Genomic DNA, 14,731 nt, shown 5'->3' with positions numbered 1-14,731 from the left:
TACAATGGAGTACTTACTCCGACGAAGTACTTATTAAATCCATGCCTATAACTAACAGTTTGTAGTGTACTTGGAATAGGGCAGTGATAATGTTTGGATTTTATATGTTTGCCGAATAAAGTATATCTTTCTTTCTTTCCTTTCTTTTATATTACGCAAACTCAGCGCAGATGGTGCTATTGGTAGAACTAAGGTACACAAACATTTTCAATAGAGGCAAAAAGCGACAATTTTCAATATTGTTGCAGATTTACGACCAAAAATACCTTCTACGTAATCGTGGTGCGAGTTTAAAGGAAAAAGGAAGGATTTAGTGGATTATCCTGAAAATTATAACACAATTTTAGGTTATGTTCTGCATTATTTGGTCAACTATTGTCATAAACTGATATAAACTTGATTTTCACTGAAAGTCTTACCTGTTTTAAGTCCATATCTTAATAAGTCTTCATATGTGAAGTGTTCCGAGCTTTCTTTTCGACCGTTTACTGGCTCAAACATTTTACACCGTCAGGCGTATCCCATAGTTTTCGAAGTTTTTTATCTCATGGAAAACGATATTTCCCAATATTTCAGCACCCGAATATGCTACATTATTGTATATTTTCACAAACTTACTTACATAATGAAAGGATTAATAAAGCTTTAAATATAATAATAAAGCTTTTGCTTACATAATGAAAGGATTAATAAAGTACTCTAAAATAAACGTTTTAATCGACATAGCAAAAGGCGGCAAAGCTTTTGTGTACCTAACATACAGTGCTCTGGCGGGATAAATGTACAGTAATACTCCCTATTAGAAGGTACTTCGGTAGTACTTACTAAATCCATGGTAGTGTATTTTGCTTGAAGCATTACACTTGTTTTAATACAATACTCTTTATTGCACCAAAAGCGAAATTACAAAAAATGTGTAGGTATTAACGGAAACATGCTATGATCGTGATTGACTGCCATGGATTTAATAAGTATTTCGTCGATGTACCTACTACTTTATTCCATGTTGAGTGCTGAGGAAAAAAAGCAGTTCCCCCGATAGCACCCGTTCACGAGTTGACGCACGGGTCAGCCATCGCGAAGCTCAAACCTTGTCAAATTATCCTAGAACATAATACAAGAGCAATACCATACAAGGGCCAAATTCGCAGTAATTTTGGACATATCCATACATTGCGTATAGCAAGTGCTACACAAAAACATTGACAAAAGTAACGAGAATGAACTAAGGTAACCAGAGGCGCGGGGACCTTCTAAATCTATGCTTTGAGGGACCAGGACATAAACACAATTTATTTGTTCGATTTTGTTTTGTGGGATGATAGCATGCTCTCCATTTAAAATTGCATACCCGTGGATGGTGAAACATGTAGAATTCAGTTCTTCTTTTAACACCACATTGTAAAAAAATTTAAACTCATGTTTTTGCAAATAAATAATCTTTGTATTTAGCTTAGCGCTCTGTCCAGTTTATTCTCTTTTATTTCTAACACGCACATCAGTTTCTTGTATGAGGAAAACAAGAACCCTACACTACCTATTCTTTTCTTCATATTCTTCTTTTCTACATGGCTGAGGGTCGTGGTCATCACGAGGAATGAAACACACACAACAACTTTCTTAGCACATGAAGTGGTTTGCCATTGCTTTCTCCATATCATACTCAAATTAATAACCAACCAGTGTGCAGGTTTCCTCGCGATGTTTTCCTTCACCGGAAGCAAGTGGTGGTCGACGAAAAATACTATACATGAGTCAGATTGGTATACAAACTCATGTGGCACGAGTAAGAGAACCTGAGCAAAAATAAAAATAAGAAGTACTTGTAACAGTTCGAACTGTTAGCTTATGTGTACGCATCCCTTGCGGGTATTCCATGGACAAATGGACCTCAGTCGTCATCCGACCACCGACGCGAGTAACACCTCTTATAACGTAGTTAATTATACTCTTTATACACTACTTCACTACTATGGTTTCTTCTCTTCTAAGTCTATAGTTTTTTTGTAACCTACTTGCTCTGAAAAAGAAACACGCGATCGACTGCTTATATTTTTGTACACTGGCAATGGCTACCAAACCAACCACGATTAAAAAAAAATTGTTTGAAAAATGACGGCGGTTTGTTTGTTGTTGTGAAAGGCAATTTTGTGTTTTATCCTTTCGAAAATGGCTAATAACATTGCAAACGAGAAGAAAAAGGCGTTGCTGGCCCGGAAAGAACAATTGTTGCAAGAGATACAGTACTATGAAAAGAGAATCACAAATTTTCAATCAGACAACCGTTCGAGCTGTTACTTTGACGATGATTGCAGGTAAATTCACAATATTTATGATTTTTTCGACATTAAAACACAAAATAACAGGTTAGGACCATACATCTCGATATAATTTGTAAGGCACAAGTCAAGAGAGCCACAGCTACTGGTGGTCACAACCCTCACCACCTCAGCTATGAGGATATGATGATAGGACTATCGTCACATCCTCATGAATATGGACATCACACATCCCAATATGTCGACAACTCACTTACCACTGATTTACCACTGATTTCTATATTAAAATTTCTATATCTAACTTAAGGACGATGAAAGGGACATCGAAAGGGAGCGGAGCGCGCTGGCGGTGAGGGCTAATGTGATAGCTTGAATATTTGCACGTTGCTCGAAGGAAGTGAAAGTTACACTCTTTCGAGCATATTGCACATCTTTTTGTACATGCAACCTATGGGCTACATACACTCAAAAATCATACAGCGCTCTCCGCGTCCAATATAACAACGCATTCAGGGTGCTGATCGGGTTGCCTAGATTCTGTAGTGCATCAGGGATGTTTGCAGATGCTAAAATAGATTGCTTCTACGCTACTATATGGAAGCGGTGTGCATTCCTGGTGCGCAGGGTGCGGGCCAGCACCGCCAGCATCCTGAGTATGGTGGCCAACAGACTGGACTGTGTGTACATCGGCTGGGCAGCAATGACTGATGGATGTTTTGTTTTTTTTTTGTATTTGTATTTACTAACAATAGGTTTCATTGTTACTAACAAAAAATGGACTTATGGTCTGAATAAAGAAGTTTTTTTATTATTATTAAGTTAGTGGAAGCATATAGACAATGGCATTGGTTGCCAGGTATGCAACAAACATCTGGGCTGGGCTATGTAGTGGTTCTATAGGGGGAAGATATGTGCTTATATATGCAAAGACGCAAAAGACAGGTATTGTAAATTGTAACGCACATACTACTACTAGAGAATTGTCTGCAACACAATAATAATGCAAAAATGTAGTTATTTATTAAATAATATCACACCAAGCAACTGAAGCAAAAAAAAAAGAAAAAAATAATTAAATAATAGATAAGCAGTATCTGCAGCTGATGCGTTTAATTTTTGGTTTGTTTCTTAAGAAACATAGCCAACACTCAATGGTATATATGTTAACTAGTGGCTAGTCCTGGCTTCACTGTAAATTATTTATTTAATTTGCTTATTTTACCTTTAAAAGTTACAATTTGAACTTTTACTAACACAGTACATAAATGGAATCTTACAATGTATACTTATTCAAGTTTTGAAAATAAAAGTTTAAAATATAAAACTAAACAGCATATGTAAATAGACTAAATAATTTAAGAAAAACTTATTAAAGTTCAGTACAGCAGTATCGGAACTAGGCCCAGCCTGTATTATATGTGTAAACATTCCTCAGAAAATACTATAAATATCTGGATCTAAGCATACATAGGGACAGACAGACAGCGGAAAGTGACTGTTTTATACTATGTAATGATACTGTGAAAAGATAAGGCTCTCTGCAGCTAGCTACAAAAATTAAAAATAAAATTATTTAAAAAATCAGCAGGAACTCAATGGAGCAGTGATTGGATGACTAAATTTATCTTGAGTCATGGTCCAAATTTTATAACCATCCGTAAGGAAGGGCAGTGCCGCAGCAGTTTAAGTGGCTGTTGATGATGATGGCTTTGGCAATGTTATGTATATCTGGGATTGCTATATCTACTAAGCATACTTATTTATGATGATGTAAATATATATATATATAACTCTTGTGTTACTGAGTGACTGACTGACTGACAGACAACATACAGCCAAAACTATTGGGCTTAGAAATCTAAAATTTGGTGTGTACGTTCTTAGGACAGTGTAGGGGAGCACTAAGAAGGGATTTCCTGGAGTTCCCATGGGAAAATGACTTTTACTCACATATGAAGTTGTGGGCTAGTAAATAATAAATAAATATATACATCTTTCTAGCTCGGACTCTGACACAGACCTCCCAGTGTTGAGTGGTCCATCGTCCACGCAGCTCCGCCTGGAGCAGTCACGGCTGAAGACGTGTCTGCAGGCGACGCAGGAGCTCACCAGTTTACGCATCTTGCAGTCCGAAGTCAACGTGATGGTGGAGGATCCTGATATTGATCCTGAGTGAGTTTTGTGATGTTTTTCACATTTATTACGAAAATAGCGTGAATTTTTGTATATACATAAACAAAAATTGATATTTTCTCCTGTTCTCTGAATGAATTCACAATAACGTCTTTGAATATCATATGTTGAAGGTTAACCTGTCGTATTAGAATATGTTTTCTGTATTGGTTGGTTAATTTTGCTGAAATAAATAAATAAAATTTCACTGCAAAAGCAGACATGATGTTCGTTCGTACAAAGTCTCTGTGTTTGACCTTCCAGTGCAAAGTTGTATGCAAATTTGTTTGACCATTAATCTGTGTCATTCAAAAGTATTATTGACAACCTCGATGGGACAATGGTAAAGTGCTTGCCTCTGAACCGTGAGGTCCCGGGTTTCCCCGGTCGGGTCATGATGGAAAAGGATCTTTTTCTGATTGGCCCGGGTCTTGGATGTTTATCCTATATACGTATTTGTTATAAAATATAGTATCGTTGAGTTAGTATCCCATAACACAAGTCTCTGAAGTTACTTTGGGGCTGTATTTGTTATAAAATATAGTATCGTTGAGTTAGTATCCCATAACACAAGTCTCTGAAGTTACTTTGGGGCTGTATTTGTTATAAAATATAGTATCGTTGAGTTAGTATCACATAACACAAGTCTCTGAAGTTACTTTGGGGCTGTATTTGTTATAAAATATAGTATCGTTGAGTTAGTATCCCATAACACAAGTCTCTGAAGTTACTTTGGGGCTAGCTCAATCTGTGTGATTTGTCCTAATATACAATACGTACAATATAATATATGCAATTGGCCCATTATACATATTATTATAAATGTGAAAGTTGTGAGGATGTATGTTTGTTACTCTTTCAACACAATAACGGACATATTTTATTTTGAGTTTATATTTCTTTAAGACTTTTTAGATTTAGCGTGTGTGTTACAATGATTTTCAGAGTAGTTTAAATGAGACTTCATGTATTATAGATTTAAATTATCGATATTATAAATGCGAAAGTTTGTGGTGATGCATGTGTGTGTGTGTGTGTATGTTTGTTACTCTTTCACCCAAAATCTACTGAACTATGTTATGCAATTGGTACACGGGTAGAATATAACCTGGAATAACACATGTTATCCCGAAATTCCCACTGGAGCGAAGCTCCGGGACGCAGCTAGTAATATATATATATATGTGTTCAATTGTGTGTCTGTTCGTTCTAGTTCGCCCCAAGCCCGAGCTCCGGGCGTGTGGCGCGAGGTGCTGGCGGAGTGCCGCCTCGACCTCATCCCGTTCACGCTCAACTTCCTCGTCCACACTCCTGTGAGTGTAACAATCTCTTTTTTTGCCAGTAAATTTAGTTTTAAGGACATTTTTAACCGAACTATCGTAGCTAATACGTAAGTATGTTTATCAAGACGCCTGTGGATCGAAAGGTCTCAGGTTCGTGCCATATGAGTTTGTATACCAATCTGACTCATGTATGGTAGTTTTCATCGACCACCATTTGTTTCCGGTGAAAGAAAACATCGTGAGGAAACCTGCACACTGGCGGACAGTTTAGTTCCCTAGTGTGTATGCGACTATCTGCCACTAGATGGCGGTAAGTAGTAGTAAAAGTCATGTCAGATGCCTTTAGGCGACTTGAATAAAATCTGACACCGGTGTTACCAGTTAATAACATTGATGATTTGTTTGTACATTCATTCGTATCGAGTGTGTTATAACACTGGTATCAAGATCTTAAGTCGCTTTAGTTTTACGACTTTTTACTTTTGTCTGTTCGTCTTGTGTCACAGAGCGCAAAGTTCGGTGCTCCGACGTACAGGAACTTGCGAGTGTCGCTGGTGAAGGCGGCGCACGGGGCCGAGCTGGCGAGGTCTGTGCTGGCTCATGCCGAGACACCTAGTGAAGCTGTAGAGGTGAGGTGGGAATTCCGGGAATTTTGGGAATGTTGGTGGAAATTATAGAAATATGGCGGGGACTTAAGATGTACGTGGGAATTTTGGAAATGATATTTTTTATCTTTTGTCTCGCAAATACTTGAAATATTTTTATTTTTATAGTGTATCAGTTTGTACAGCACATGTTGTATATATATATTTGAACTCCCCGCTCAAGCAGATGGTCCGCAGCTACAGCGCGGCGCAGCGCGCGCGGCGCGCGGCGCTGGCGCGGCTCGCGGCCGAGTTCGGCGCCGCGCTGCTGCTGCGGCCCGCGGACCAGGTCGGTATTCCTTACTGCAGCTGGCTTTATTGAGCCGGCTCCGCAGCGCCTATTTTCTAACAAAACATGTTATTAAATAATGTTATAGAAACATATTATAAAACATGTTACAAAACCATGTTACAAAAACATGTTACAAAAACATGTTACAAAAACATGTTATTAAAACATGTTACAAAAACATGTTATTAAAACATGTTACAAAAACATGTTATTAAAACATGTTACAAAAACATGTTATAAAAACATGTTACAAAAACTTGTTATAAAAACATGTTATAAAAACATGTTACAAAAACATGTTATAAAAACATGTTACTAAAATATGTTACAAAAACTTGTTATAAAAACATGTTATAAAAACATGTTACAAAAACATGTTATTAAAACATGTTACAAAAACATGTTATAAAAACATGTTATAAAAACATGTTACAAAAACATGTTACAAAAACATGTTATAAAAACATGTTATAAAAACATGTTATAAAAACATGTTATAAAAACATGTTATTAAAACATGTTACAAAAACATGTTATAAAAACATGTTATAAAAACATGTTATAAAAACATGTTATAAAAACATGTTATTAAAACATGTTACAAAAACATGTTATAAAAACATGTTATTAAAACATGTTACAAAAACATGTTATAAAAACATGTTACAAAAACATGTTATAAAAACATGTTATAAAAACATGTTACAAAAACATGTTATAAAAACATGTTATTAAAACATGTTATTAAAACATGTTACAAAAACTTGTTATAAAAACATGTTATAAAAACATGTTACAAAAACATGTTATTAAAACATGTTACAAAAACATGTTATAAAAACATGTTACAAAAACATGTTACAAAAACATGTTATAAAAACATGTTATAAAAACATGTTATAAAAACATGTTATTAAAACATGTTACAAAAACATGTTATAAAAACATGTTATTAAAACATGTTACAAAAACATGTTATAAAAACATGTTATAAAAACATGTTACGAAAACATGTTATTAAAACATGTTACCAAGACACGTTATTAAAATATGTTATAAAAAAGTGCCTACTGTTATGTTTGTGTACTGCATATAGCGCTGTGCTGCCCTACGTCTTTCTTCAGTGAGCGCTAACACCAAATGAGTCACTTCCCCTCCCCGCAGGCGAACGCGGGGTATGTTATCCATTCGGTTCGGAAAACATGTTTTTGTTATTTTTCTAACATAACAGTTAGGCCACGCCCCTAATCTGTTAGCAAACAATGTTTTTGTGTTAGTTACACGAAAACACGGCGCTGCGGACCCGGCTTAATAACTAGAAACTGTTGAAACTGTAATGCTCAATCATTCGTGTCGACTTCGGTGGCGCAGTGGTGAAGTGCTCGCCTCTGAACCGAGAGGAGGCGAATCCGCGGGCAAACAACCAGTTTTCAATTAAGTTATTGAAAATTTACAAAAAAAAAATGTATGAAAAGCTAAATGTACATAATCCCAATCGCAAAATTTATTTGTTTGTATGTATGTTACCTCTTCACGCGTTGTCTATTTAACTAAACTTCTTGAAATTCGCACATATATCATTATACATTTTGTTATAAGGATACTGCGCACACACGCTTGGGCCTCTCGAGCCGTAACCATTACTGCACACAATGCTATATTTAGTCGCTGGTATAAAATGGTCTGTGTGCGTGCGACTTCGCTATTTACATCTCAACATCGAGACGACTCGCAGCGAGACGCGACCGACCAAGCGCAGGGCGACATTGTGACATGACGATAACAACACCGCAATGTGATTGGTTCGCTGCGTCTCAAAATCAAATGATTTATTCAGAAACTAGGCCTTTTATTCAGAATTTTTCACGTCATATTCAAAATTAAATGTATATTTCAGAACTAAAAACTATCAGCATTTCGGAACGACCGCTGCTGAGAAGAAATGCTGAATGAAACTCATTCAGTGTTGGTCCCTATCATGACAGAAGGGCTTACCATCTTTTAAATATAAATTTGTGTATCATTTTTAATCAGTAATATAACAATGTAAGCACACAATAATATGCACAATAAGGTAAAGTCGTCGAATCGATTCGATGGTGAGAAGTGAAGTGAAATGAAACCCGCACTTCGACCTCTGTACAAAAAGTCACAACGACTCGACGTGGAGAATAAAAACAGAAGGGTCGTTCCGAAATGCCAGTAGTTTGTATCTTGTGAGAAATAACTATTTAATTTTAAAAGTGTTGAAGGAAAAACATCGCGAGGGAACCTGCACATTTGTTGATTATTTAACCTGTGTGTGAAATGGGGAAGGCAATGGCAAACCGCTCCATTCATAATGCCAAGAAAGTTGTTACGTGTGTTTCATTCCATTTAATGACCACGACCCTCAGTCATGAGGAATACGACTATGAAGATGATAAAAATTTACGTGAAAAGTGTCTGTGAAGGTCTAATTTCTGAATAAATGATTTTGAATTTGAATATTGAATATTGGTCAGCCGTCGGGCGGGTACGTGTTGAAGTGCGCCTCTCTGCTGGAGATCAGGTGGACCTTGCAGAACAAGAGCTCCACGCTCGCGCCCTTCCTACATCGCATGAGGTTCGACCTGGAGTATATGGGTATATATAATTTAAATAACGTTTATTTGCATGATTTACATGAGTTTGAAACGGTTCTCCGACAATTGCTTCGTCTACGAACGATTCGCCGACAGAATAGAGGAGACATTCTGTCGGCGAATCGTTCGCAGATGAAGGGTTCTGTCGTTCAAACGCCCGATGTTGAAACATTCAGTCTCGATTTACATAAATCTTAAATGCAATGTGACCAACCTGAATGCTTGCGTGCAAATATTGATAATATTAGTAGTTACATATTTATATATAAATAACCCTTTATTATCTTCCTTGTGATTCCTTTACTATCCTTTCTTTTACAGATTTTAAATACATTAAAGCTCTTGCTTCTTTCCTTTCTTATTATAATATTTATGTTTAAAACTATTTATTGACCCTTACATTACATATGATAATATATGTATTTATTGCCCTCATCCTTCAACACCGCCTAAACTCCATCCTATCGTCCAATAACAATGTAACTAGACACTGGCAAAATAAGCTCTATTGAAGAAGTTTGATTGCCACAAAGAAGAAAAGAAAAAAAAACCCTTTATTAATAATAATAAAATTGTCAAACATGCAAATTAAAATGAAATCATTACAATTTGAAATCTAACCTATGATAACATTATAACCCGCTCCTTAGCGTCTCCTGTGCAAAGGAGTATAAAACACTAGCCGTGTTACAGACACATTTAAGTATATTACATTTATCTATACTATTATTATAAAGAAGTAAGCGTTTGTGAGTTTGTATGTTGGAGGCGGGTAATCTTCGAAAGAACTGAACCGATTTTCAAAAATTCTTTCACCGTTAGAAAGGTACATTATCCAAGATATAGGCTATATTTTATCTCAAAATTTCTACGGGAGCGAAGCCCCGGGCAAATTTAGTACAAAATAATAACAAAACGTTTAAAAAATTCAATGTTTACCGTTCATATTCTCTTTAATACTATAAAATCTGTTTTCATTCAACCATATTCCGTCAATGTTTTTTTTAAATTCTTTTTATCGGTCTGTTTTGTACTATTTGGTAGCTTATTGGGTGAGGATATACGTGAACACTCGGTCAACCCTTCTATGTCCCGCCCTAGCGTAGAGCCAGTCTAGTAAGGGACACGTGCCTTAACAGCTAGCAACAATATCATCCACAAAGAGTTGTGCGTCAGGCAGGCAGCCGGTTATAAAAGCATAGCAAAATCAAAAGGCTTCGGGGCATCACAGCTCCCAATGTCACCTGGAACGGGCGAGCATGAGATATTGAAACTGGATTAGAAAACATTTTTGAAAGTCTATTTTGAGCGTGTTGATTGCAAACGACGGTGTTAGATTTTATTCAACTCGCCTAAAGGCATCTGATATGATTTACGCCTACTTACCGCCATCTAGTGGCAAGTAGTCGGATACACACTAAGGAATTAGTGTCAACCGGTGCACAGGTTTCCTCACGCTGTTTTCCTTCACCGGAAGCAAGTGGTGGTCGATGAAAACTACTATACGTTAGTCAGATTGGTATACACTTGGCACGTTTCGATAAAATGTAATGTTACAGGGATTCATGAAAAGTGCGTGGCTGATAAAAAATCTTTTCAAACAAATATAGAAAATGTTAACACAATATCGGATAATGTAAAAGTCATTTGATAACAAATCTTTTTATTTATTTTCCAGATGAATCCTATATCAAAACAATAACGCAATACCACAGACAGCTGTCCGACCCGTCGCTCGAGACAGACGAACGGACAGCCCTACTCTGCAAGATTATAAACACGTGTCTAGAAGCGAAAGGACCTACCCAAGAACTTTACGAAAGCATGGAATCGGACGATCCAGAAACTGCTCAGAGTTTGAGAAAGAGACGCACGACTTTAGACCAGGAAATAACCGAAGATGCACCTAAGAAGAAAGGAGACAACGATATTATGGCGCCTCCTAAGTCTTTGCCAAAGAAAGCAAAAGGAAAAGGGAAAGAAAATATTAATAGTGCTAAGAAAGATGATAGAAATAGTGTTACAAGTGCTCATGTCTTTGATAAAAGTGATAGTGTTAAGTCTAAAAATGGTAATAATGATGCAACTGATTCTATTGGTCGAACCATTGAAGTCGGAGAAGGTAGAAAAGATGTTAAAACTACGAAAGAAACAAAAGGAAATTGTGTTGCCAGAAAAATTGTTGATAACAATGAAGATAATTCTAGTGTGAAGTCTAAAGATAATAGGAAATATGCAGTCGTAAAAGCCAATAAAGGAACTGCAGATGGCATTAAAGCTAGTGATTATAATGAAAAGAAAAAGGATAATGCAAACGATTTTGAAGATGCGAATGGGAAAGACCCTGAAAAATCTGATAAGGAAAAGAAAGTTGATGATGCAAAGAAAAGTTCAGCTAAAGTGATTAAAAAACGCGTTGTACCTAAAGATAATGCTAATAAAGAAATTGATGCAGAAAAAAATCAAAAAGTTGTTCAGAAAAAAGATAAAATTGGCAAAGAAAGTACAACAAACGCTAAGATTGCCAAAAATACTGACGAAAATTGTGTAAATGATAATGTGGTAACGAGTGTTCCTAAGAAAAATAAGAAAACTGATGACATGGCTAATATACCGGCAAAAAAATCTAAAATCGATAATGCAATGACGAAAACACATGAACCCAATGAGAAGACAATTGAAAAACCCAATAAAATCATTAAAAATCCTCAAAAAATTATAAAAACTAAGTCAAAAAACGGTAACGCGCGAACTACAGACAAGTCGAATGCAAAAAACCAAAATGTTCCAAAAACTAATACAACATTTACAAAAAACAGCGAAACAATCCAAAAAGTTACAGAGAAAAATAAAATTGTTTCTTCTAAAGGTCATTTATCTGATCGCACGTACGTTGCAGATCGAAATGATGAAAACACTAAAGAAATTCCCGCCAAAAACATGAAAACAATCAATAATATACAAAATAAGGTCAAAATCACCAAAGGTAATATAGAAAACAATAAAAATGCAAACAATGAGAGATTAAATCAAAAACTGAAAGTCGCTGGCAACACAGAGGTGAATAGTGTCAAGAAGCTGAGTGCTGGCAACACAGCGAAGGGAACTTGTGCCGATTTGAAAATCTCTAAGATTCCGCAGAAAATGCCAAAAGTCACCAGTTCTGTGAAGAGAAACCCGCTTAGAATCAGTCCTAGTGAGTGTAATCATGTTTATATATTACTAATGTTGCCCGGGGCTTCACTCCCGTTGGAATTTTGAGATAAAATATAGCCTATAACAATCTTGGATAACATACCTTTCTAATTGTAAAGAGTTTTTAAAATCAGTTCAGTAGTTTCTGAGATTACCCGCCTCAAACATACAAACTCACAAATGCTTAAGAGTGTGTGTCGCGTTTGTCTGTATGAGCGCGATAAACTCTAAACCTATAGGACTTGCTTATAACTATAGGACTTGATATGCTTTACAATGTTATGCTTAAAAATTGTTATGCTTGTGGTAGGTATGCGTTAAAAAATTAAAAATTAAAAAAATTGTGCCTAAAACATTATGCCAAATTAATATTGTGCGTAACTATTATTATGATATGTAAAAGTATGCCATGTTCAATTATGATAAAATTGTATGCATAAAAATAGGGAACCAAAATCAAATCCATTCAGTGGTTTTTGCGTGATGCGGGAACAAACTTACAGACAGACGAAAATAAACTTCTGTTAGTTGCATAAAATGTTCTTTAATATCTCCTACGTACAGACATAGCCCACAGACAGTTTTATTATACCTATGTATAAATATTTTAATGTATTTTAATATTTTCAGGGAAAATGTCGTCGAATTCGAAAATCTCACAAGGACTCGCTAAAACTATACAGAAACCGGTCACCAGCATACCCAGTAAGTATTAAGTTCCTTTTTGTACCGAAATTGTTCAACACCACGGTGTACCGGGTCGATTGACTTGCGATCACTGCATCGTTCCCATGACAACAGAGTCGTAGATACCAATGCGTATGGGTCGATAGACCTTAAAACTATAACAACCAATTACCCTGTATACTCTAAAAGTACCAGGCGAACAGAAGTCTGTAAGAGATCTTATTAAGCTTCCTTCCTAGTTCACTTTGCGTGCGACAGAGACACATAAAACATACTCTTTCATTATCCCCCTTCTTTATAGTTGTTGTCTCATTGAGTGGAATGAAACACAACGACTCTCTTGGCAATATTAATGGAGTGGTGTGCCATTGCCATCTCCATTTCACACACAAGTTAATAATCAGGTTTCCTCACGATGTTTTCCTTCACCGGAAGCAAGTGGTGATCGATGAAAACTATTATACAGGGTTCTAACGCATAACCTTCCAAAGGCGCATGAGGTACATAGAGACTGACATCTTTTGTTCTACGACTTTTGTCTAAACGCGATAAATACAAATATTTTCCTTTTTTTATGTCGTTTTTATAAAACGTTACCTCTATGTTCGATTCCGCTACACAGCGCTAGTGTACTGTCTCGTGTTGCTCGGCTATTACATAGAGTTAACATGTGTAGAATCGCAAATTAGATTGTATTTTTTTAATATGAAAAAGAAACTACGAATCACGAAAAGTCGTAGAATAAAAGTTGCTTGTTTCGATGTACCCTAATAGTTGTTAGGAGGTTTGGCGTTCGTAACCCTTAGTCAGATTGGTATACAAACTCATGTGGCACGAGTACCTGGGACCATTCGATCACAGACGAACTTTCCTAACCACTGGTCCATTTATTATAGTGTGAATTGTGTTTTTAAGTATGACTTTTCTTTATTTCAGGATTGTTGAAGAAACCAGTCGTGAAGTAGTGTAAATAAAAAGCTATATACTCCCGCCATATCTTGCATTTCACTCTTACAAGAAAGAGATGTGCGTATAGGAAATACATGAGAAGAAACGAGACAGAGAGACATCTTTAGTTCCTCATCACGTGCCCCAATCTGCCACTTTGTATGAGATCAGCTGGTTTGGGCGCAAAGTTGTATGGAATCTCGTTTCTATACAGAATTTGTCATTCGTTCGTTTGTTCGGTTTTTATTAAGTTGTGTTAAAAGTGTAATTTTTAAGATTTTTGCGTTGAACAATCTAGAGAATCAGGTTGTAATATTAAGATATTTTTTTAACATGTTTTTTGGTTTTATTTATAAACTTTAAACTCTGTTTTTCCTTACAAGTCCAAATCAAATCAAATCATTTATTCAGAAATTAGGCCTTCACAGGCACTTTTTCACGTCATATTCTAAATTAAATGATGTTTACCAAAGCTACAAACTACTAGCATTTCGGAACGACCACTGCTGAGAAGAAATGCCGAAAGAAACTCATTCAAACAGTGTTGGTCCCTATTATGCCAGAAGGGCTTACCATTTTTTAAATATAAATTTATGTATAATTTTTT

At 36.1% G+C, this 14,731-nt stretch overlaps 1 protein-coding gene across 2 annotated transcripts; it reads left to right on the top strand.

The window, feature by feature from the left end:
• The first annotated feature begins 2,024 nt into the window (after window positions 1–2,024).
• Window positions 2,025–14,460, top strand: LOC128682574 (uncharacterized protein DDB_G0287625-like). 2 transcript variants are annotated; one of them, XM_053767379.2, is made up of 9 exons: window positions 2,025–2,315; window positions 4,281–4,451; window positions 5,665–5,764; window positions 6,241–6,363; window positions 6,566–6,667; window positions 9,175–9,295; window positions 10,973–12,490; window positions 13,120–13,194; window positions 14,113–14,460. In XM_053767379.2, the coding sequence occupies exons 1-9, from the start codon at window positions 2,170–2,172 to the stop codon at window positions 14,139–14,141; spliced, it is 2,385 nt and encodes a 794-aa protein (XP_053623354.1). In that variant the 5' UTR covers window positions 2,025–2,169; the 3' UTR covers window positions 14,142–14,460. The 2 variants fall into 2 exon arrangements, with proteins under 2 accessions (XP_053623354.1, XP_053623355.1); XM_053767380.2 differs by lacking the exon at window positions 6,566–6,667 and having other exon boundaries at window positions 2,027–2,315.
• Window positions 14,461–14,731: the final 271 nt, after the last annotated feature.

The sequence above is a fragment of the Plodia interpunctella genome, chromosome 30, assembly GCF_027563975.2.
Source record: "Plodia interpunctella isolate USDA-ARS_2022_Savannah chromosome 30, ilPloInte3.2, whole genome shotgun sequence".
NCBI classification, from domain to species: domain Eukaryota; kingdom Metazoa; phylum Arthropoda; class Insecta; order Lepidoptera; family Pyralidae; genus Plodia; species Plodia interpunctella.
This window is presented reverse-complemented; position numbering and strand designations above follow the sequence as displayed.

What these genes read in the sequence shown, in the direction of transcription:
- LOC128682574 (XM_053767379.2), top strand. Translation starts at nt 2,170, where the DNA reads ATGGCTAATAACATTGCAAACGAGAAGAAAAAGGCGTTGCTGGCCCGG. An exon ending in GATCCTGATATTGATCCTGA is followed by an intron (nt 4,452 to 5,664) that starts GTGAGTTTTGTG and finishes TGTTCGTTCTAG; the next exon opens with TTCGCCCCAAGCCCGAGCTC. An exon ending in CCCGCTTAGAATCAGTCCTA is followed by an intron (nt 12,491 to 13,119) that starts GTGAGTGTAATC and finishes TAATATTTTCAG; the next exon opens with GGAAAATGTCGTCGAATTCG.